The sequence below is a fragment of the Orbicella franksi genome, chromosome 6 (assembly GCF_964199315.1).
Source record: "Orbicella franksi chromosome 6, jaOrbFran1.1, whole genome shotgun sequence".
NCBI classification, from domain to species: Eukaryota; Metazoa; Cnidaria; class Anthozoa; order Scleractinia; family Merulinidae; genus Orbicella; species Orbicella franksi.
Window position 1 is genome coordinate 27,810,104 of NC_138150.1, and position 24,098 is coordinate 27,834,201.

Sequence of the window (24,098 nt, forward strand, 5' to 3'; positions counted from 1 at the left end):
TGAATTAGGTGTAAGTTAAGTTATAAAACTTCCTCTCAGTGATGTATTAAATGTGACTTATTACATGTAATGTGTTCGGGCTAATTCTACGCAAACCATTGGGTTCTTTTTTCTTAAGAAATTGTTTAGGAAAACAGAACAGAGTTATATGAAATTAACTAGTTGTTACTTCAACTTAGTTTTCAGAAAAAAAAAAAGATTCGCGTACTAACTCATTAGGTTTCGTTTTTCTTAAATTCTAGAGCAATTTGCAGAGCTTTTTGGAAATGAAAACTCCACATATATTTCAATTCTCCGATCGCGGTTTCTTTTTTTTAACAACATAATGTATGATTATTAAGAAATAGTAGTCATTTCAAGTTTCGCTTCTTAACGAGCTGTTTTCAGGTTGACAAAAAAACATCGACAAATTGTCTCAGTTGCTTGCTTCCGTTTAGTGCGCACTATTATACTTTTCGGCGCAATGTTACGATTATTTTCCTTTTTGCTCATGAATGTTATGTAACATCCATGAGCTTAGGAGGTAGTCGGATGGCGCTCACTCACTCACTTACTCACTCACTCACTCACTCACTCACTCACTCACTCACTCACTCACTCACTCGATTCTAATTAATTCATTCATTAAACCTGGATTAAACAATTTTCTCCTACCTCCCCTTCTAAGTATTGTTTTTGTCTAAGAGTGTTCAGTCGTCTTCGGGAAGGTTCTTTGACGAGGGGGGACTAGAAAGGCGTACATTTTTGTCGGATAAATCGAGAGCCTGGGTGCGAGTTTGTCGAACACCTCGAAGATTGAAGTCGGCCATTTTGGTTTCGTGGGATTTTCTTTCGTAAATATGTTGTTTTTTGCCTATCGGCTTTTGTTCACACCTAGATGAAAGCTTGTAGAGGTATTTATGACTGTGGTCACGTATCGTTTACAACAGCACGGTCGGCGAGGTCAAAGAATTGATACAAGACACCCGGGAGGACAAAGCAGAAAGTGAGATCGTGATTAGCTTTTTTTCTTGGCAAGAGAATTTGATGGTTTCCACTCGCTTTCTCTCGTTGTTTAGTCTAAGGTAAGCTTAAATTCTTGTTAGGTTTTGGTTTCATTGTTTCTCTATTGTTTTATTTTGTACGCACACATTGAAATTCTGCCTGTGTTAGTATTGCAAGCTCGAAATTTGTAAGCTTGTTTTTAAATACTTAGGGGAAAAAATGTCGAATTGCCTTATCTTTTAGTTTTGTTGTCGTTCACACTACATTTCGTTTGTATTCCATGCAGTTCAACCAGAGTGAAAATTTCTTCACGGATGATATGCAAGGCAACCTACATGTATGATTGAGTAAATATACACTGCAATATTTTAGTGATGGATGAACAAATTAAGTCCAAAAGACTGTGTAGATCTATTTGTTTGCGAGAAAGATATGCTGTCCAATTGTGTCAAAGAGCCGGACGCATGGTGGCTGGTGTTGTAGATTTTTTTTTTTTTTTTTTTTTTTTTTTTGCTCCTAGAAATGAGAGATTTAAACAAATTGACATCAAAACTTAAATTATGGAGAAGAGAATGCTTGCTACTTGTCAACATAAGTATGTTCTGTAATCGTTGCAAAAATCTATTAGCAGAAATATATCTGCAATATTTTTTAGTATTACTGCATTGCTAGTGCGACTAGCACAAACAATTACCAAGATATATAGGAATAAAATACTGTACCGTCTAGTGGGCCACATTAGGTTGTTGAAAGGGGTTTCAGGCAAGAAGCTACACGTACATGAAAGGAAAGCCTTTCCTGTTAAAAACACCGTAGAATGGATAGGTCTTTGACCTTGGGCCAGAGCCTCCTTGTATAAAACGTTGTTACTTCCCTTCCTCCATTCCATGGACGTAGTTCTTTAGAAAAAAACCTTATAAATTGTAAACAAAAACAATCCCTCCACTTCAGGTTCATGATTGAAACAAAACTGTCCGAAATCATTCTTATAATATTGAAGGAAATACTTATTTTTTCTATAGATTTCCTGTTTACCTGCAAGCTACAATCAAATTGTTTATCTTTGACTTAGCTTAAAGTAAACAAGATTTTGCCAATATCTATGTCTCACTTAAGTGAAATTTGGCAAAATACTCTTGGCAGTCCTGGCATTCTCAATTTGATTGTCTAAAATAAATTTCAAAATCATGTATTGTAATTTTTACATAATAGTAATCATTGTTATACAGCTGTTTCATAATGTTAACTGAACAAGGACCATAACCAATTTACCTTGACCCTAAGTGTACTGCTGACTCATATACATAATTATATTGTCAATTTTGAACTGACTGGCAAATATGGTGAACTCTCATTTGATGATTTCATTTTGAAACAGACTGTTGTTATTCTTTGGCACTACATCATGTACAAGTTAATATGATAACAATGTTCCTATTCCAATCAAAATTAAGTATTATCCATTTTAGAATTTATAAGCTGTCTGTGCAAACAACCTGTTATTTGATTTTTGTATTTCTTTTCTATTTCGAGCAGTCTGGCCTCGAGCCCTGGCTGGGAACATTGTGTTGTGTTCTTTAGTAAGACACTTAACTCTCACAGTGCCTCTTTCCACTCAGGTGTATAAATAAGTGCTGGCAAATTTAATATTGTGGGAGTAACCCTGCGATCGATTAGCATCCCAATTGGGGGGTAGTAGAAATACTCATAGTCGCTTCATGCTACAGAAACCAGGATAAGTGCCGACCTGATGGGCCACTTGGCTCATATGCAGACTTTACTTCCACTTCTGAGTTGCTCTTTGCCTCTTTTTGAGAACAAATGCTCGTGCAAAACATTTCACATGAAAATGACTTGATTTTCAAGACAATGAACGTACAGGTGACACACATTTTCATACGAATAGTTTTGCACAAAGACTGGTTTTGCCACAGAGGCAAAAGTCAACTATTCATCCATGAGCTGGCTCAGGGAGCCTTTGATTGAATGACTTAACACTAATAGTTTATGAGCTTAACATACAAAGTTGTGTTTGGCAGCTCTAAAAAATTTCAAAGAAATGGTCTGACAAGGTATGAAAGATGACGGTAGAGTCTTATTTTTCGAACGAATTACTGAGCCCAGTAAAAAAATTAATGCTCATCCAGTCAAGAAAAAAAAGAACAAGACGAAAACAAGGCCGGAAAATGCGAACAGCATTTTTACGACAAGTTATCGAAAACTTTGTAAAAACGGTTTGGTAGTGTTACATTCCAGCGAGAAGCTTTGGTCAGTGGTTCAATGATGATATGAATCATGAGCTAAGCTGCGACATCTCAAGTAAGTTTAAACTTGTTCCGTATTCGAATATGCCAGCTCCATGGAGTTATACTTATCAATTATTACTGACTGCTACAACTTAAGTGGTCCCCTCTATTGTGGTTGGGGCAGTAAATTGGTTCTTTATTGATACGCACATGTAAAATGATGATAATTGTCCTTGACAACGCTAATAAAAGAAAGATGTTGCTGTGGTTACGTGGTTTTCCACAGTTATAAAAACAAATCGAGTTAAGTACGTTTTTCAGCCGCAATTACCTTTTAGGCCTTACGATGAAAAAAATAACAACGAAAGAACGTGTAAACAAAACGCTTTGAGGACGCCGGAAGTTTGAAAGAGAGGCTTTTAGTTTGTTCGTCCTGTGAAATTTGGACATTACATTTGTTAAACATGAAACCTTCCAAAACAACAACGTAACGCCATCAGTCAAATCTATTTCATCGCTGCTGTTGTTAGAAATCAAATATTTACTCGTGTATCCTGAGTCACTGCATTAGAATTATATATGTAAAGCAGCCGTGTCAAAGTGGCCAACAGTGCCGGTCCTTATTTCGGTTTCTCTTGCTATCAAGAGCACTGATTAAACGAAAGGGGTCACTGGATTTTATATACAAGGCCTTTCGTCTGTTAATGTCTTGTGCTTTTCTTTCTGAACCAAGACTACCATGACAAATTCAGTAGTTTATTACCAAAACATTTTCACGATACCAAAGATTGGTATATACTAGCGTTTTGAAGACTTCCTAAGCGACCAATTATGTGATGACAAAAATAAAATTGTTGCTAGTCCCTTAAAATGCATTATCATAATTATTTTGCACGAAATAATTCTAGTGCAACGCACCTTACCGTAGCTACCCAAAAGAATTGTCTGGAAGTTATTCTTAGCCAATCACAGCGCGCGAGATTTTGTTTGTAGTCACGCCTCCTTGAACAGGTTTTAGCATGGTGACGGGTTTGTTGGCAGCTTATGTAATCATTTTTAATGAAACATTTCGGGAAGAAACTCAAACGCAATTGAAAAAATTTTAGCGGTCAGGAGAAATTTCCGACTATTAGTCCTCAACATTCCATTAACAATTCGCTCTTATTGTTTGTATTTATCGCAACTGTTAATAGTATTGAAGCAGAACAAAAACAATCTGGAAAAACAACACCTAACAACTAAACACATTAAGAACAATTTAGAGCGAGGAATAATAAAAATACTTGAGTGTGTTCAGAATTCAAACCACTGTCTAATACAGTGGATGGCTGTTTTTTGCGAATTCGAATTCGAATATTTAGCTGCACCGGTGAAGAAATGTTGCGAATTTCGAAGCAGTCATTTAAGGGGGATCCTTCTCAACTACCTTATGGGCATGAATTTGTTGCTAAGGAAGGTTTCGAAACTTCGTAGTTTGAAAACCAGACTTCCTAAGGATAAGCTTTTTGCAAAGTTTTGTTCCATTGAGAGGAGTCCTGCAAAAGTTTCAAATCACGGCCATGTTTGACCAGTGACGTGTCCAGAAAAGAAAAAAAAAACTAAATTTAAAAGCCATCTAGATCCGACATTTTGAATCAGTGTGCTTAATACTACGTTCGGGTTTTATGAAACTCGCATTATCATAAAAGTTATGAGGTAATGAACGGCGGTATTATCAGACTTTCTACAGTAGCTAGCTTTCCTCTTTTATGTATAAACAGTAATTCAGTGCCTTTGATTATAAAGAAGGCTAAGTTATTTCTGATCCATAAGAAAAATCGGAACTGGCACTAGTTACGCACGCGAAAGTTTTTTTTTTTCAAAGGAAACGTTCCCCCATAAAGAAATTCTCCATTTAACAATGTAAAACTCTCCAAAATAGCTTTCCTCTAAATATCGCCTTCAGAAATCCCTTAGCAACAGCTCTAAAATCTGAAATTAAGAAGGACCCACCCCCCCCCCTCCCCCCTTTAACATCTTTCTTTATAACGCACCTATATTTTCTGGCTCCGTTATATATATATAAATACTGAAAATAAACATCCGCAAAACCTTAGCGCATTACAACATATAGAGAGAAACCCAATAATTAAGTCCGGTTGAGCTGTTCATTGTGGCCATAGAGATCATTATTCAGTACTTGACTTTCCCTTGATTAGAAATTTCAGGTAAGCTAAATTTCTTTTAAAATGAACTTCAATCGGTCCCATTAATAGTTCTGGGCTTTATTTTCTTTTTCCGGTTAATTTTATAGGGGTCAGTGGGACGGGGGGGGGGTCAGTGTTTTGTCGAAACCCATCGAGCGCTGAAGGCGCGATCTAGAGACCGTCAAACCAATCGATTTTATTATCAAAATACAATTTCCCTGACCAAATAAGTTAAAAAACGTCAGATATATCGAGATATAATAGCGGCCTCCAGCCTCCCCTAACAGCATTCCTTCCCAACCATTCATCAAAGACTGATAGGTTTTTAAGTCAAACGTCGTTGAGATCATGGTAACCTTGAACAATTTTTACTTGACGTGTGGCAACCCTACCTTTGCGTGACAACAGGCTGACGCATAACTTGTAAAATATTTCAAGTTGTTTGGTGGAGTGCGTCACACTGTAATTACTATTCTCTAGAAGTAATATATCAAACACGAGGGCAGTGTTTCATCATACAGACTGCCTTGCAATTCGTAAGTTCTGCCCAAAAACCATCCCCACGAAAAATATTGGCCGAAAAGGTCTAAATAATAACTTAAAAAGTTACATAGTTTGGCTTCAGTAGCATTGCAGTCGGCAGATATCCTCGTTGCTGACGTCAATAGTTCGTATTACGTGATTCCCGAACTGGTAACTAGGTATTGGATCAATGGTGAATCGCAAATTACGACAGTGAGCTGAAGAACGAAAATTTGTTTTTAAAGCAGAAGGAGGGAAAGAAATAAACTCTGCATTCTATTTGTTTTTTCGTCATGTGTACTTTTCTATTGTTTTATTCAAATCGAGAAGACTACGAATGACAGTTTAGTGCAATGAAGCCCAGTCTTCCCGCTCTATAGAGAACGGGGAGACTGGACTACATTGTGAGAGGAAGAGTTCAGGGACTGGGCCGGACTAAGTGTAATGATTGTTTGTCAAGGTGGATAAACAACGAATTTTATTAATTTTGCTTTGACAAAACACTACAAGCAACGACAGCTGTTTAACAAATTTGCATGGGCATATCAAAACCACCTGTTTAAGAGAAAAGTGTCTAACGTTAACTTGCTCTCGACGATGCCATTTTACCTTAATTATGTAAAAATCTGTCCTATAGCCCTTTTTACGATTAGTTTTTATCATTTGCATCACAATGTAATCCAACGTGGATGCGAGACAATTTCGGGCTGAAACTACAAAATAGCCCGAAATTGCCTCACATCCTAGTTGGATTATATTGGAATGCAAATGAGAAACGATAACCGTACGTGAAAAAGGTTATTTCACAGAAACCGTTGATTAACGTTTGGCAAAGTTTTTGCAAAATTTAGATCAGTTTTGTTGCTTAAATTCGTCAGAAAGACTATTCATGAAAACATTCATTGTTTCATGTGGCGCAAACTCTAGTCAGAGCAATTCCCAGGGATTGTTGATATCGAAGAACAAGGATTTCGTGCAACCTCAGAGAAAACATTTCATGATCGTACATTCATTTGGGATAATCCGGTTCAGGATCAAAGATCACTCGAATCACGGTGTACCAAAAAAAAAAACATCCGATGGAAACACACTGGACAAGGATTTATCGGCTCCTTTAATTTGATGCACCATGATCCGAGTGATCTTGGATCATAGATCCCGATCCTAATCATGATCCTCAAGGAACGCAATCAAATCGTATGCCCTTACAAGTTTGTACTTTCAAAAATGTTGCTCGACGAGTTATCATACAGGGCAATAAATTTATCGAATATGAGCTGACTATATCGTTTTCTACATGCACTGAAAACTTGCGGAGAAAACTAAGCTGCGTTGAACGCTCATTAATTTTAGTATCCACGATCATGCGAGTATGATTGCCAAAACAAATTAAAAGGCTCGTGAAAAAAAGTTTAAGCTATTGCAAAGGCATTAAAAACTATTGTCTGTGTTTTTTTTTTTTTTTACATCGTCAAAAATAACGATAAACCGAAGAAATATTCTCGAACACCGAATGAAGAGAACCTTACCTTGTGCCTCCAGGAACAAGAAATCCAATAACACGAAGGCTGAGCAGAAAAACAATGACAACATGTCTAAGACAACGCCTCGAACTTTGCAAAAACTGGCCGGTAATTTTACATTCAAGCGAGAAGCTCTGGAGAGTGGTTCAATGGTGTGAATCATTAGCTGAGCTGTAGCATCTGAATTCAATTTTTAACTTGTTCCTTATTCAAATATACCAACTCAATAGGTTAATCAATTTTTAGTTATCAGAGTTCGCTACAACTAAAGAGTTTCCTCGTATGGTGATTGGTGCATGGCAGAAATTGCAAAGAAAAAAGATCGTATTATTTTGACAGATTGTCACGTTGTTTCTAAAGTGAATAAGAACGAAACATATTTCTATGTTTTTCCCTTTGTGCTAAAACGAAATTGAGTTTAACACTTGCCCATTTTTCAGATTTTTAACTGTAACATGTTTTGGCCTTCTACCCACACGTAAACGATGAAAAACGGAAAAAGGCTTTTTCACAAATCTTCACTTCATACTTTCTCCCCTCCTGGGACTTGCCAACATTTCAGGAAACTGTCCAAAATGTCCAGAAGTTCTCAGCTGCGCTTGGTAAAATAAGCTTTTTATGACATCCTCTATCTGTTACCGCATGGAAGTTAGGTAAAAATAGTCACTACGCACATGTTACATTTCGTTGGGGCATTTCCCGGTTTCCGGCTTGAAGAGGGGCCACGTTCCATTTGATTAAACGAAGTTGGTGAAACAAAATGGAATGGAATAGAAGCTTTCGTTTCCGAGCATCCGTTTTAAAAATTTCGCTCAACCTCTCGGCGAACTAGTCCGGAAATTTCGGAAATTTCTGTTCCATTTGGTATTTGAACCGGGCAAGACAATCGTTCTTAGCTCCTCCAGCCGTAATGGCCTGTTTCCGGTGTGTTTTGGCGCGGGGATTGGTACCAAATTTCAAGGTGAAAGGCAGGCTTGGGGGAATAACGCGCAAGTGTGGAAGGAAAAACAAAGTTCTTCAGTGCAAGCAAGGGTAACAAAGATCATTTATTTAAGCCCAGTGGAAATAGACCACTGGCTGAAGGATTATTTAAACAAGTGTGAGATATAGCTATCAGACCTCGGATGGAATAAGTGAAGTAAGCGTTGAATTAGTAGCTTAGTATCCTATGTTGTAATGTTTAAACTTTCTGTAATTAGTCAGGTTGTAACTTAGTTTCATATATAGGGCCATAAGGGAGACTAGAGTCTTGACTGTAAGTAAGCACCGTATTGAAATAAAGTGTCATCATGGTCAACTTGTGGAGCCCGCACAGGGACTGCTTTAAACAGAGCTGAATGAAGACGAGCCTTCTCATTTTGGGGTGAATGAGGACGGGCCTTTTCATTGTCTGTTGAGTTAAGATGGGTTTTCTATAGGAGACAGAATGAAGAAGGGCCTTTTAACAGGGATCTGAGGGAAGATTAATGTTTTTACGGTGAGCTGAGCCAAGGTAGGCCTTTTCTAATTAAAAAGGGGAGAGGAAGTGAGACGTTTTCGCTGTTTCCGACCCCATGGTCTTAAAATTTGTCAGCAAATGGAGTGAAGTCGGCCCCTATTCTGACTCAATCTACATTTTGTGTTTAACAGAAGGTGATTACTCTCGTTATAGTAACGGTATCCAAGAAAATTTCATTTGTGGAGGGGTTTCACAGTATATTTTGCATTTTGTGTAAAGATCATACAGAGATGGAAGGGATACGACGCGGCTCGTACCACACAAAGGGTCAAAGACCGAACAATGAAGTTTGCAAAGAGCAACGGTTGTCCCGGCGACGTTTGGAACTGAGTCATACAATTTTGATTGGTTAAAAGCCGTCCAGTGTCAAGCAAAGTCGTAAACTTGCATTATCGTGACAAAGACCCTTTAAACATAGCCAACTCACTGATATGTAATATTTTATTAGAGAACCCGCACAAGCAGATCAATAGTTATTCAACAAATGGCATCTGTTGATTTAAAACAAAGGAACTAAATGTGTAGAAAAGAAAACAATTTTCTGGGAAATTTCGGTCTGAATCTAAAACATAAATATTTTAAGGCGCTAGTTGTCCAGTTACTTTCCATGGCTGAGAAAAACTCATCCATATTATTATCATGGTATTTAATAAACCGACGTTGAAATTTCTTAATTGATTTGCTGTCATTCTCCTGTCATTCATAATATTACACCACTCAACAGTTCTGTCAAATGTAACCGAGCCCTGCATGAAAACGGGGTCTTGGCTGTCTGTTATTGGTGACTTAGAATGGAAATAGTAGAACTTTTTACGGTAGCTTTGCTATTACTTTACGCTGAAATTCTGAGATTCATCTTGGATGGTACTGCAATTGGCTATTATCAGGGAATAAGATGATTGCTACAGTTGCTTTTCTTGAAGCCTTAGCAAAAATAGCCGATAGGTAGTAATGTTACCGATGATGGTAAAATAATTTTGTCATATTACGTTCAGTAAAACCATTAGAAACGATTGATTTCTAAATTCAGCTTAAGTGCTGACCTGCTATTTACATATTTCCTAAACTGAAACGTGTGGTTCGCATGCTCGGCCGTAACATTAGGTTTTATTTATTCGTTCATTATTCTAGCTGATGCCACGGATCATGCCATCGTTACTGTCTAAAAAGCGGAAGCGCTTAAAACATGCAGATGAAATTATCGAAGTATAAACATTTTGTTATTTCCGTATTTGGGCATAGATGGGCTGACGTCTGTCCCAAGGACTTAACGAACAAAGACTTTCCAGAAATCACCAGGAGACGCTCCAACTTTGAAGTCATCACATTCCCATCTTGAGCCACCTGGAGTCAGCAGCCAGTGATATGAAGCTGCTGCAAAAGCCGCATGGTTGTACAATCTATCTTGATCTACAGTATTCCCCCATTTGCCAATGTAATTGCTCATACCATTAAATCCCCACTGGCGGCAAACGTCTGCTAATCTCGAGTTGTCATTCTCCATTCTAACAAACGAGCCACAGGCATCAGGCTGGACATCCGTCTGACCGCTGAAGTACTGGACTACAGCTTCACCAGTGCTGTTAGCGACCGTGGTCACATGGAACGTACGTCCCTGTTGTTTACTGCAGTGGAATCTCAGCTGAGTGAAAGACAGGTGTGTTCTGAGCTCATTCATGGCACTCTTTGTCAGAAACGTCTGGTTATTGTGATAGTTCCTGATTCCTCTGTATGACGTCTCTACTAACAACTGCGGTGTGGAGGATGAGCCGTCAAGCACAGCGTTGGAAACAAGAAGCCAGCCTCCTGAAATCAGGGTAAAACGGTCTCTTGATCAAAAAAATTAAGCTTGCTGTCATGTCCACTTATAACACGACAAGAACGAACATCAAGATGTAGAAAGCAAAGTAAGTCATGACTGCAAAAAGACATGAGATTTCCTTATGGAATTGAGAATGAAAGCTTCTAGTCCAAAGTAGTGATAGTGTGGTATAGCTCCGATTTAGTTTCGAACAGCTTAGAGTCTGTTGTACCCTTTACTGCGTTCCGGGAAAAGCAAACGTTTTTGGACATTATCGTTGTTATCACTTTCCACAACATACCTCCGTCAGTTGTCATGTCACAGAAGACCTTTAAAGGGTTTCCACTCCCCTCGGGGTCGATCCAGTACTCCCCGTCTCCTCTAGAGCCTCCTGAGTCCCGGATGTACTTACAAGACCGCCCAGGTTGACCGGAATACCAACCTACAGTTTGAAACAGAAAGAACACGTGCTAATCTAAGAAATGGCAACAGAGACATTTTTGACAACTTTAGAACATCAGAGCTTTTACCTCTGCTACACCCGAAACGGTGTGTTACGTCACAATTTATCAAATTTCTACATTTTGGTTCTTTTTTATGTTTTTGTACTATTTCTGAATTAATCGTATTCAGGCGCTTTTTCGCACTCTGTTAAAAAGAATTTAACTTGCAGCTATTGGTAGGTTAAGACCATAATAAACAACTATTTTCTCAGTGACCTGTGTTTACAGCAAATTTAATAATCTCGGCGATTTGTGCAGATATTTAAATTCAGTCCAAAGTAGTGATGCACGCTTCAGTTCAATTTAATTGCTGCTCATTCCAATTAACGTCCAGTGATTAAATTGTAAGAGTGATGTTATACAAATAGATGACTGAATTATCAAATCTTGGGAACATGAGGTTCTGAAGTTCAAAACTGAGTGATGATTGCCTGTTTATAAGGGCCACTTGCACTTAGAAATTTTTCCTACCAACTTAATCGCAATTTCATTTTAACACAAGATGTAAGAAAAATTGTCCTGTGAGACATCCCTAGAAATGAACATGTACTTGCAAGGTTTTTGTAGCAACAGACGTTACGGGAAGTAGATTTCGCTACAGTTGCCAAGAGGTTTTACACTTTTTAATTCAGCCTTATGTTGCAACAACATTGTGCATTGCACGTTGTAACTGCAGCATTTTTTTTTTTTTTTTTTGCATTTAAACGAATGCGTCAGTTGCTTGTGGCGCATTATTCGAATACATTTTATTGTTTGCTCAGTTACCTATGTATTCCAGGCATCTGTGTTTGACTTTTAGATATTTGTATGTTCCTCCACATAGATCGCCACCGACCAAGTTGTTATTTACATTTATTATATGGCTGTCTCTCACAAGGCCTGGAAACTACCGAATTCACGAATTTGATTGGTTGAAATAGATATTAACAGCGGTCTGGATTTTCCCATCTAGACCGGCATCTAGACCGGTTACATTTTGCGGTGAAAAAAAAAAGTAAAGAGGACGAGCAAACTATGGCAGATTTAAGTTCAGGTGATCGCCAACAAAATGTTAGCCAGTACAAACCAGTTGCATTAAACGAATTAAATTTTTCTTGTTTGCCATATAATAAACATCTTATTAACCGAGCGTAGTCGGTCTGTATGGGAGAATCTTGACCTCAGTCGTCAGTACAGACCGAACGCAGTGAGGTCTGTACTGACGACTGAGGTCAAGATTCTCCCATACAGACCGACTACGCTCGGTTAATAAGAGCTAAGTAACTCACAGCTGGTTTTGCGGTTACATTTTCCTGCACGATTTGAAGAGAATTGCCGGAACGACAGTTTACGTTGCTCTAGAAATTTCCATACCATTCTTATCTGTTTGGAAAGTTCCCGAATGTTTAATTGAATGGAAAGCGCCCCACTTCTGCGATAGAGTGGTAACCTGACCATCACTCGCTTAGTCATCGTCCCCAAATACAGCGGGCATCAATACGCATGCGCCACAATTTGAAGATGACGTAGAGCCATGACCTACTCTGATAAATAGACTCCCGCTTAGATAAAGAGCTAATTATTTCAAACATCAAAACCGGTAACTGATCTGCCATATCTGGTTTTTACAGCTAGTATTAACGGCTCGCCTCCAGCTCGCACTGGTAAATATCCATTCAAATCGGGCAGTCAGGTTGTATTTGTCATTTACAGTTCGTCTAGTGTATTGACCAATTTCCAAGCTTGCAATTACTCGCTGTGGTTAATTAAAACACATTACATATAGCAATAGTTACCAGTGCAGTTTATTCCATCTCCATGAAATTCATCTTTGCACGTGCAGTTATAGGATCCCCGGGTGTTGTTACACACAGCATTAACACTACAGTTGTGTGTTCCGTTGGTACATTCATCTATATCTAAAACAACAAAGAAGGAAACTTTAAAAAACAAAGAAGGAAATAAGTGTCATTATAAATAAGCACAGTTACCATTAGCTTCTGAAGAAAGGTTAGTGTGAATGGAGACGCTTAGAGCTATTAAGCAGCTTGAAGTTGATAAAGCCAGTAAATAAACTGCCGTAGACAGTTTGTGAAGCGGACGTTTATCCGAGCATTAGTCCTTCGTCAGAGCAAAGACGAGGCGGAGTACGGAGTTGCGCTATTGGAACTTGAACACAGGAATTAAACTGTGTTACAGATAGTTACCAGTGCAGTTTATTCCATCTCCATGAAATCCATCTTTGCATGTGCAGTTACAGGATTCCCGGGTGTTGTTACACACAGCATTAGCACTATAGGTTTGTGTCCCGCAAGTAAGCTTTGAGCTCTTTGTTTCGTAATTTCCATTAGAAAAGTGACGTTCTCTTAAACCTGGTTCTCATATCCCGCCGACCTACCTACGACGCAGTCGACGTTTGCAACTGACAACGTTCGCCGATCTGTCTCAGTGGATCCCCGGCGCATCTGCGATGGATGCCGACGTACTCAAATTTGCGCGAAATGTAAATCGAATTGCGCAATCTTCAACCATTTCACCTGTAAATATGGATCGAATCGTCTTACTGGAGTACGTTGCGCCCGCAGATGACGTTCACGTAAAATATTTTCATCGCCGACAACCGCCGGCTTGCCCACGAAGTTGAACTCAGCTCAACTTTGCAGGCAAGCCGGCGGTCAATGCCAGGGATATACTATGATTCGGCGATAAATGTTCAGATATGCCGTAACTTTCTCCCAGGTATGTCGGCGGCATATGAGAACCAGGCTTATTTGTGGGTCTTCTGTGTTGACCGGTTTATATAAGTTTGTCATTACTCACTGTCACAAAATTAAAACACATAGAAGTAGTTACCAGTGCAGTTTATTCCATCTCCATGAAATCCATCTTTGCACGTGCAGTTATAGGATCCTCGGGTGTTGTTACACACAGCATTAACACTACAGTTGTGTGTTCCGTTAGTACACTCATCGATATCTAAGGCAACAAAAGGAGTTTCATTGAAATGGTGTGCTTACCAAACTTTTCCCCCTGACATAGTGTGCTATTGCCGGCTCACATATGAGTTAGTGCATAGTTATTTCCTTACATATACGATATAAAGTAACTTACCAATGTCTGATAAAATTACCCGCTTTTGAATAATAGTTTCAACAAGATGCACGAGATTGTGTTACAGATAGTTACCAGTGCACTTTACTCCATCGCCATAAAATCCATCTTTGCACGTGCAGTTAAAGGATCCCCGGGTGTTGTTACACACAGCACCGTAGACATCACACTTGTGTGTTCCGTCGGTACACTCGTCAATATCTAACACAATAAAAAGGTTCCTGTAGAATATCTGTATCGTAACGACAATTGTTATTAAATTATCTTATATTATTGTTCTTATATTCCGTGTGATCTCCTAGCATGAACTGCCTGCTAAACGTTTTAAAAGCAGAATCCGACAACAGCAGCAGTGGTAATAGCAACCAAAACAACAGCAACAACAGTAATGATAGCAGCAACAGAAAACCAACTTTTATAGTTGTAACTCCCTCTTATAACTTCTCATTCTTGGCCTTTAAGCCCCTCAAAATTTTCGGCATTGCTAAGTTGAGTAAGACCCCTAATAACAAGAGAATGTGTCAGTACCGCTTTCACAGTCATGGCCAGTAAATCCGGGAATACACAAACACTGGTAATCTCTGTCTGTAAAACCGGCCTGGCAGGTTGCGTTGTTCTTGCAAGGTTTCTTTGCACAAGCATTCTTTACAAGAAAAGAACAAAAACAGCCGTTACAACAGTGACATGGTAACGACACTTAACAGTTAAAATGATAACAGTAATAATAATAATAATAATAATAATAATAATAATAATAAAGGTAATGGTATTGATAATGATAATGATAATGATAATGATAATAATAATAATAATGAGTCTGTTTTGATATTTTAGTAGTTAAACTAAAGGGTACTTTAGCAGGTCATACTGTTGCTATGGTAACTTATTTTATCATGAAAATGATTACAATGTGTTTACGAATGATTTGACTGATTGTAGCAACTGATAAAGAGTGGTTATAATGACCCATCAAAATCTAAGTCCTGGAAACTGTTGGAAACTGTTGCCAGCCACCTTCAGTTATTATCTTCATGATTACCTCGGCTTCGCGATACAGATAACTTTCGCTCTTCGCGAGGTCGTCTGAGTGTTCATAAGTCGCGTTATTCAGATCACATTTGTGTCGTCCATTTGCCTCTTCCTTGTTGTTAAAATTATAACTGACACAGTTTGGCTCCAGAAGGCATTTCAGTCGGCAGGCATGCTCATTGATGACGTCAGTAGTTCGTATAACGTGGTTTTCCAGCCGTTGACCATGGATTGAATCAATGGTGAATCGCAATTTACGACAGTGACCTGAAGAATGAAAATTTTGACATACCTTTATGTTATCATTTGAAATAATTTCTAGCGAAGTCAGTAAAATGAAAGATAAAGACAATAACAATGAGATGAAAAGTGAGGTCATAAATCTCTTCTTCTGTTTGAGTCAATTTAGATGTTTATATTATTTTAAATAACGAGTTATTCCTTGCAAAGAAACTTCAACTTTTTTAAGCACATTTAGGGCGTGAGGCTCGACTTAGGTTTTCGGTTAATAAAGCTATTATATGGAATGGTGCTACAAACGAGAGGCAAAACCTCGAAATAAAATATCAAGGCTCGAAGTATAGAGAAGAAGAAAGAAAGGAAGAAAGAAGAAGAAAGAAGAAAATAGAGAAAAATATTGCGCGGGTGGCTTTTAACCAAAAACAGATTTTACAAGAGAAACATGAAAACGCACGACTTCTGTTTTGGCGATGCGAGAGTTACGGAGACTAGATGGAAATTTCTTGTAATATATCGCTACCGAAAACTTAAGTGTCAAAACCACCTGTACACATCTTCCTATACAAAGTAATACTTTGATGTTAAATATAATCGCTCCCTAAATGAGAAATATATTACCTCTCTATCGTTTTATTGGATGAATAACCATCGGGCTTTTACAGCCCTCATTGCGGACGCGCTACAGGTTTTTAAAAATATGGTTCATGGCTGTTCCGAAAACGCGGAGTGCGGAGTGCGGAGTGCGGAGTGTACAAAAATTTAAAAACATTAAAAAAAAAAAAAACAGAGATAAAACGAATATGAGTGAATTAAAAAAATAATTAAATACATAAATAAACTACAAATAGAAATTTCAACTTAGTGCAACTTAACCTCTATTTATTTGTTTCTTTACTTGTCAATCTACATTTTTTATCTTACTATTTTTCAGCGGTGAAAATTTTTCAAGGTTTTAGTTTGAACTTCATCAATCAAATTGCGAGAACTTTAGGACGCGCAGTTGACAAGTTGTTGAATGGTTCAAGTGCTAATTCACACGGGCAGTTAAATTTTGGAAAGCAAAGCGTGAATTTGTTTCGAGGCAACACGGCTTTCCAAGAAAACCGAAGGTGTAATTGCTCACATTTTCTAGACATGGTCAAAACTGGACTGTTCTTTACTTTTAGTTCCTAAAATTGAACTGCTAACTATGAAAATCGTGAGTTGAATATACTATTTGGACTGAATGAAATATACGCGATATAGTCCTGCTGTTAAGAGCCAAAAATAACCAGAATTGTTCATTTTGTGATAAAAGCATGAAACTTCCCAGAATTACTAACCTCTATAAGGTAAACATTTTCTGATATGGAGCCATCCCAAATTTACAACCACAAACATGCTACGCGCATGTCAATAAATGACATCTTGGGCCTTTACATGGGAACGAAGCTGAGTTAAAATGCTTATTTCTAAGCCTTCTCCGGAGTTCTTTGACTAGATTTCTTGCTTTTTGATATAAAAGCAACTTATAAAGTATTTTGGAGTCTAAAAATTTGTCACGTGATTAGTCACGTGACCGTCATTTCAATAAACAATAAAATAATACCGAATATTGCATTAATATGATTAATAATTTTTAATTCTCTTCTTCTTTCTCGTTTTTCCTCGCAAATAAAATGAAGTAATCATTTTAAACATTACATGTACAGTCATCAGAGATTCAAACTCTGAAACTTGTGTTTCGGCATGCACAGTGTCATATTGGGGCTCTGCATCAAATCAAGGCTTGGACAAAGCATGGATCTATGTTGGCTATTGAGGTGATTTGCTTATGGTGGCTCCCTATAGTTTTACGATTGCACCCGTGCATACAACGAAAGCTCAAGTAATCTGCGCGCACTCTAAGGAAAACGTCAGTGTTTTTCGATTTTTATGACGTCAACATGAGCACAAAAAGCAAAACTGACAGTGAATTTTCTCGCGTTTCCTTCGGTGAGTTTTTTTTTTAAATTTGGCTCAGTTGTTACCACATACAATTCCTATGAAATACCCTATTTCTGTTAAAATCTGTAAGAGCTAACTTGATATATTTAGAAGAATGAAAAAATACAGAATATTGGAAAAACCGTCCGAACAACCTTGACGTTTTATCAATTCAAAATGTTACGCAATATCATTCCATGATGTGGCAAAGTGTGAAAACATTTCACGGAAGGAGAGTATAAATATTAAGATATCTGCCTATCATTAGATGAGATGTTGCCATGGGGACGGCCTTAATCCAAAAATTGACATCCAAAAAATAAGCCTTATTTTAACAGCACCCATACTGGTAAATCTCTACAGGGAAAACTTAAAGAGAAATTAACTAGCAAGTTTTCTTTTCTACCTCGAGCTCCATAGGAAGGGTGTTCGTAAATACTCTAGGGAGCCACCTTAAGGACGTTCACAATAATTGTTTCTGCGCATCCTTACTGTGCACGTAAATTCACGAGCCACGTCATGCATGAGAGTGCGCGCTAAGTAATAAAATAAGCAATGATTGGACAGATGGCCTATAGCTTTGCCTGGATTTAACGATCTTAGACGTTCGGTGATCCCTACTTTTCTTTCCAGAAACAGATTTTATTTCCCATTATCTCCACATCGTCCAAAAATGAACAAAAAATCAATGTGGGAAGTTAAAAAAAATTCAAGATCTCTGTCCATGGGACATTGGATCCTATCATCTTGCGGCTGCAAGGCGCGTGAAACTATGGTGGCTAAATGCGAACTTGTTCTTTGAGGAACCTCACCAGTTAACTAAATTCGCTTAAAAGGTCCACTTAAACAATATTTGGCAGAGAACATTTTCTTTCAAAGATCTACTTGCAATATTTTTGAGCTTACAGACACTGTGGCCTTATTCGCTAACGAAGCCCGATTTTTTCAGATTTAGGGTGTTCTTTCGGGCATGTTCTCTCCAAAATGAATTTTCGCACGAACGTCCTTAAGTCTGGCTTAACGGGATATAACTAATGTCGGTGCAGATCTCATGGGAAAACTCTTGATTGGTTTAAATCGTATTTGATTAATCGCACATAACGGTGCTCCGTTAATGGCCGTCTCTCTGATTTCATCGCTCTTAAATGTGGTGTGCCACAAGGAACCATCCTTGGTCCTCTTATAATTCCAATTTACATTAACGATTTGCCTAACTGTTTATCGTTCAGCGTACCTAGAATGTATGCTGATGACACCCACATTACTTATGCTGGTTCTGATTTACATCTGATTCAGTCTAGTCTATCTCACAACCTTGAAAAGCTAAGCAAATGGCTTGTGTCTAACAGACTTACCTTGAACGCTACAAAAACGGAATTTATGTTGATCGACCTCCAGGCAAAGATTAAGTACACTATCTGATACACTCGAACTCTCCATTGATAATGTTCTGATTGAACAAGTTTCCTCTGTGAAATCACTTGGAGTATATATCAATGAAAATCTAACGTGACATTCCCACATTGATAAACTGTGTAAAAAGATCGCTTAGAACTGCAACTGGAGCCATAAAGCGAGTTAAGCCATTTTGTGCCTCAATCTACCCTACTCTGCACATACAACTCGCTAGTTCAACCCCACTTTGATTACCGCAGCCTAGTCTGGGGTGATTGAGGCAAAACATTATCTAATAAGGTACAAAAACTACAAAACTGTGCTGCACGAGTAATACCTTCATCGGGCTATGACGCTGATGTCGATTCCTTGTTTCACAAACTCAGCTGGAAAGACTTGCAATTTCAACACAAAATTCAGAAAGCTCTAATTAATGGTTTTCAAGTCTTTAAACGGTCTGGTTCCCGAATATCTCACTTCTAAATTTGTAACACGAAATGAATCAAATTATGCTCTGAGGGACTCGGTTAACAAACTTGTTGTTCCCTTTCTGAGAACTAACTACATGAAAAATAGTTTTAGTTACAGCAGCGCAACCCTTTGCAACAGCTTACCCTGTAACATTAGGAAGTTTGGTTCATTAAATCAATTTAAACACTTTCTATATTGTAATTTTTAAACACACGGCATTAACGGAAATCAGGTTTATAAGTAGAATATTGCTGTAAGTTATTACAAAATTAACATATGCTTGAAGACTAATCTCGACTGTACCGGTTTGTGCAATTGTGGTGGAAATTGCAACAAAAAGAACCTTTATTCAGCTAGTGCTTTTAAAAGCAGGCATACGAACGTTATAGCCAATGACAGCTGTTTTTCAAAAGGTTTCCCTGAGACCAAAAAGTTCAGCAAGTGTTTATTGTAACATACCTGATCTATTCCGGCATATTTGAAAGTCTCAAATGCGAAATAGAAGGTGTCTCAATAACAGTAAGCAAGTAACTCAAGGAAATCATGTCAATGAAACCTATATAAATTGACTATTGCCTATTGCAGTGCCTATTGCCCTGCTGGTAATTGAAACCAATGGTCACGTGACTATCACGTGACATAATTTAAGACTTAAAGGCACTGGTTAATTTGTTATTGTATCAAAAAAAGCAAGACACTAGGCATAGTAGTCCCACAAGGCCAAAATAATCGGTACTTTGCATCAGCCTCGTTTCCATGTAAGGGCCTTGTATGCCACATTTTTGACATGCGCATTCCATGGTTCTGGAAGCAAATTTGGCATGGCTCCATATCAGGAAATGTTTGTCTTATAGAGGTTAGTAACCCTGCCAAGTTTGATGCTTTTATCAAGAAACGAACAATTTTGTCCCTCAACAGCTGGACTAATATGAACAATCCACTTCAGGAGGTGTGAATTTTTTAATAATTATTATTTTTATTTGTTAAATTTCTCTTTCTAGTTTATTTATGTATTTAATTATTCTTTTAATTCACTTTTAAATTTGTTTTATTTCTATTTTTTCTTTTTAATTTTTTTTTTTTTTTTTTTACACTCCGCACTCCGCACTCCGCGTTTTCGGAACAGCCATGGTTCATGCCTTAAGGACGTTCGCGCGAAAATTTTCCGGTTGGTAGATATTTTTAAATTTTTACGGCAGTCGGATAATGAGTTACTTGCGACAGAAATGCAAAAAAAAAATTGGGGGTCACCGACTTCGTTTTAGAGATAAAGCGTGTCGAAAACTACCCTGATTTTGAAAAATTGGCGCACGTAATTCGATGGTGCATTTAGCAAAAAATTCAAACTTCTAAGTCGATAGATTTCCTTCATTTTTTCGCTAAACGTAGAAAATTGTTAGAGAAAATGAGCCATCAAAAGAAAAATAGGGATTACTTAGCGCGCGCTGTCATGCACGACGTGGCGTGTGAATTTGCGTGCGCAGTAAGGATGCGCAGAAACAGTCAGCGCGAACGTCGTTAATTCAAGTCATCACTGCCGCGGACAAAACCAGCTGGTTGAACATTTTTACATTTTTTTGTTGTTGTTTTGTTCTCTTAGTTCGTCCAAATTGTACCAAAGAAACAAGAAAATTATTTGTGATGACGACAATTGACTTCTATTTTCGCCTTAGTATGTATATAGAGAGACTTTCTTGCGTTTCACGTTGTCTAAATCGTAACCAGTTTCTTCGATCTACATTAAGGCATCAGCCACCCTTCAGGACCGTCCGCGCGCGGATCGCTTTAGCACTTTCGTTTTTCATATAATCCACACATTTTCTGAAAGCTTAATAATTCCAGATTATGACTCATTCCTTCAAAATTGTAATTGAGTCGTTTTTTGCGAAAGCATATGTCTGTGTAAATTCAACTCCAGTACGGCTGAGAATGAGCGGAAGAGGACGATAAACATCGCATCTCGACACGTTCTCCTAAAAAAACCGTGTCTCAGATTTTTGACACGTGCATTGGTTCTTTTTTAACAATAGGATAAATTCAGAGGAGACAAATCATCAGCACTTCCTTTGAAAAAATGACGATTATGCGAAAACGGAAAAAGAAAACAAAAATCGCAGACACGGTTTTCGAGGGAAACTATCTGACAATAAGCTGGCCAAATTTCAGCCAAATGGGCTCAGGGGCTGCTGACTTGAAGTTAAAAACGTAGGCTTAACTTTCCGAAATTTTCGTTCCGAGAAAAAAAAGAAAATGTATTTTTTGCGGCATCTTACCCGCAATAGAATTATAACGCCTAAACGTCAATGTTGATGTTTATCAGAGAGGGATCATCTTGCAATAACAATAGGCGTTTAACAGGTGATATGCAGCAGGCCAAATATTTACGTGGGACGTGGCGGGTATACACTGTATCTTCCGCCTTGCCGTTGCAGACGAAAACGGACACGACCTCTTCATTTTTTTCGAAGGCATTTGAACCAATCTAGCGTGATAAAATGGCACCACGGTACCATGTGATTTGTTTCGTGACGTGTTGACATACAAGTAACTCTAAAATGACAGGACTTGTCAAGGGTAATTAAAACAATTAACGTGTAATAAACTTCAACGTCCAATGACTTTGCACTGGAAAAATATTTTTTGTGAATTTTTTTTAAAAGAAAGCTCTTGAAAAGCTTTATCTAAACGTCTCCAAATCACAAATTTCAAAAATTAGCACTATGAACCCTGGCTGATACGTTAAGCAATGTTTTAAAACAAAACTCAAGCTTCATCTGTTTAGAAAGTTTCAATAACCATTCATTCTGTCTAAGGACAAATTATTTATTATTCTTTAGTAAATATTTTTTTGCCATTCTTTACTCGATTTATTCATCAATCAAAATCTGGTAAAATTTCGGATATCATATTTTTTTTGTAGACTAGAAACTCAGTCAAGGAAAAGAAAGCAGACGAGTAAGTAGTTGTTTTTTCGTATCGGCTCAATTCAGTCAATCGTCTTTGAATGCTAACTTCGTTGCAGAAAAAAACTTTAAGCGACGTCTTTCCTCTGCAGACACCGCACGGATGGCTTAAGTGTTATTCTGCTTTAAGAATCGAAGATAATTTGGTGAGACTCATAATGCGGAGTTTTTGCGCTAGGTATAACTTCAGAGGCAAAAACCTCGAAAATTTATAGAGCTTCAGATTTAAATATTTGGACAACGCCAGCCTTGAAGCATCTCGAGACAGTGCAGCTAGAAAAAAAGTTGGAAAAACAGTGAGAATGTGCTGGTTTGGACGGTTTGAGTTAAACAAATGAAATTTTCTTTGGACTCGAGCTAGCATAATTGTGTGAATTTTATTCTGTATTCTGTTTTTTTTTGTTTTTTTTTTTACTGGGTTTATTTTACTGGAAACGTAGCTAACTAGTTACGCCGGAGTTTGAAAACTTTATTTATTATTGGAATATTTCTTAAGTTTTCAATCAAACTTCCATCGTTGTAGTTTTGAGGACCTCGGCTTGACTGGCAAAGAAAAACACGCGCAACTGAAAATATACAGTATGACTGAATCAAGCAGTTATACGACCGAATAAACCAAGCTTGTTATTTGAAATTATCTTCTGCGGAACGAAATAATGTCGGCCAAGCTAATAACTGAAAGTTGGGACACGGAAACCTCGAGAAGGTGATCAATATCATGCAAAAGAAAACACTTACTAAACATCCTGCTTAAATGTAAACTAAATGTTTTACAGTTTTGATATCTTTTATTGAGGATGAGTCTGAAGTTTTTAATTTTGTTTTGACAAGCTGAGAGTAGCACGAATGTTGTTCAACAAATTTGCATGTGCATGTCAAAGCTAATAGTGTACTGAATTAATCTCAAATTAAGTTTAAAAAAGCTTCGTCTTAGCGGTGTATTTAATGTGACTTATTACATGTAATGTGGTCGGTCTACTTCTACACAAACTGTTTGTTTGTTTTTTTTTTAAAGGAAGTGTTTGGAAAAACAACTAAGGAATTCTATGAAAATAACTAGTTGTTACTTCAACTCAGTTTTAAGCAATATCATCTGCGTACTAATTCATCAATTTTTCATTTTGCGCAAATTTGAGAGTAATTTGCAGGGTAGTTTTGGCAAATGACAGTTTGATATCTCAGGTAAAAATATCACATTTAATTTCTCTGTTCTCGTTTTATTTCTGAACAACAGAATCGGCCATTAAACAGACCTCCAAATTGTTATTATTGAGAAACGGCAATCATTTCAAGTTTCGCTTCTTCATGAACCTTCATTCAGGTTGTTAAAAACATTATCAAAACAGTCTTGCTTTCCGTTTAGCGCGCACCATTATATTTCCCGGCGCAAGATACACATTCTTTTCTCCTTTGAACAAAATCCGAATTGATGTTTAGTCAGAAGGAAACTTTTGATTTCGAAACTTTCTTTTCGTAAAAAGAGACCTTTTACGTTCTTAAGTTACCTTATCCATACCCCGATTTTTTTTTCCTGAAGCCACTCATCAGTAATTTGCAGAGTGTATTTTTGCAAATGACAGTTATCGCTGAAAAAATACCACATTGTCATTTCTCGTTTCGCGTTCTATTTTTGAACAACAGGATCGGCCATTAAACAGACCCACAGATTGTGATTAATTTGT

The 24,098-nt window shown here is 37.7% G+C and overlaps 2 protein-coding genes across 2 annotated transcripts in view; both read right to left on the bottom strand.

Moving 5' to 3' along the window:
* LOC145490572 (uncharacterized) overlaps positions 1–24,098 on the bottom strand; it is a 91,691-nt gene that overhangs the window by 20,441 nt on the left and 47,152 nt on the right. Inside the window, exons 6-7 of the mRNA XM_081469671.1 lie at positions 14,096–14,218; positions 13,039–13,161 (exon numbers count right to left, since the gene is read on the bottom strand). Of these exons, the coding sequence (XP_081325797.1) occupies positions 13,039–13,161; positions 14,096–14,218 (246 nt within the window). The remainder of the gene's footprint in view (positions 1–13,038; positions 13,162–14,095; positions 14,219–24,098) is intronic.
* On the bottom strand, positions 9,723–11,156 carry LOC145488945 (uncharacterized). The gene is made up of 2 exons (XM_081467799.1): positions 11,062–11,156; positions 9,723–10,765 (listed from the first exon to the last, which is right to left on the bottom strand). Exons 1-2 carry the CDS (start codon positions 11,075–11,077, stop codon positions 10,227–10,229), a joined length of 555 nt encoding a protein of 184 aa, XP_081323925.1. The 5' UTR covers positions 11,078–11,156; the 3' UTR covers positions 9,723–10,226.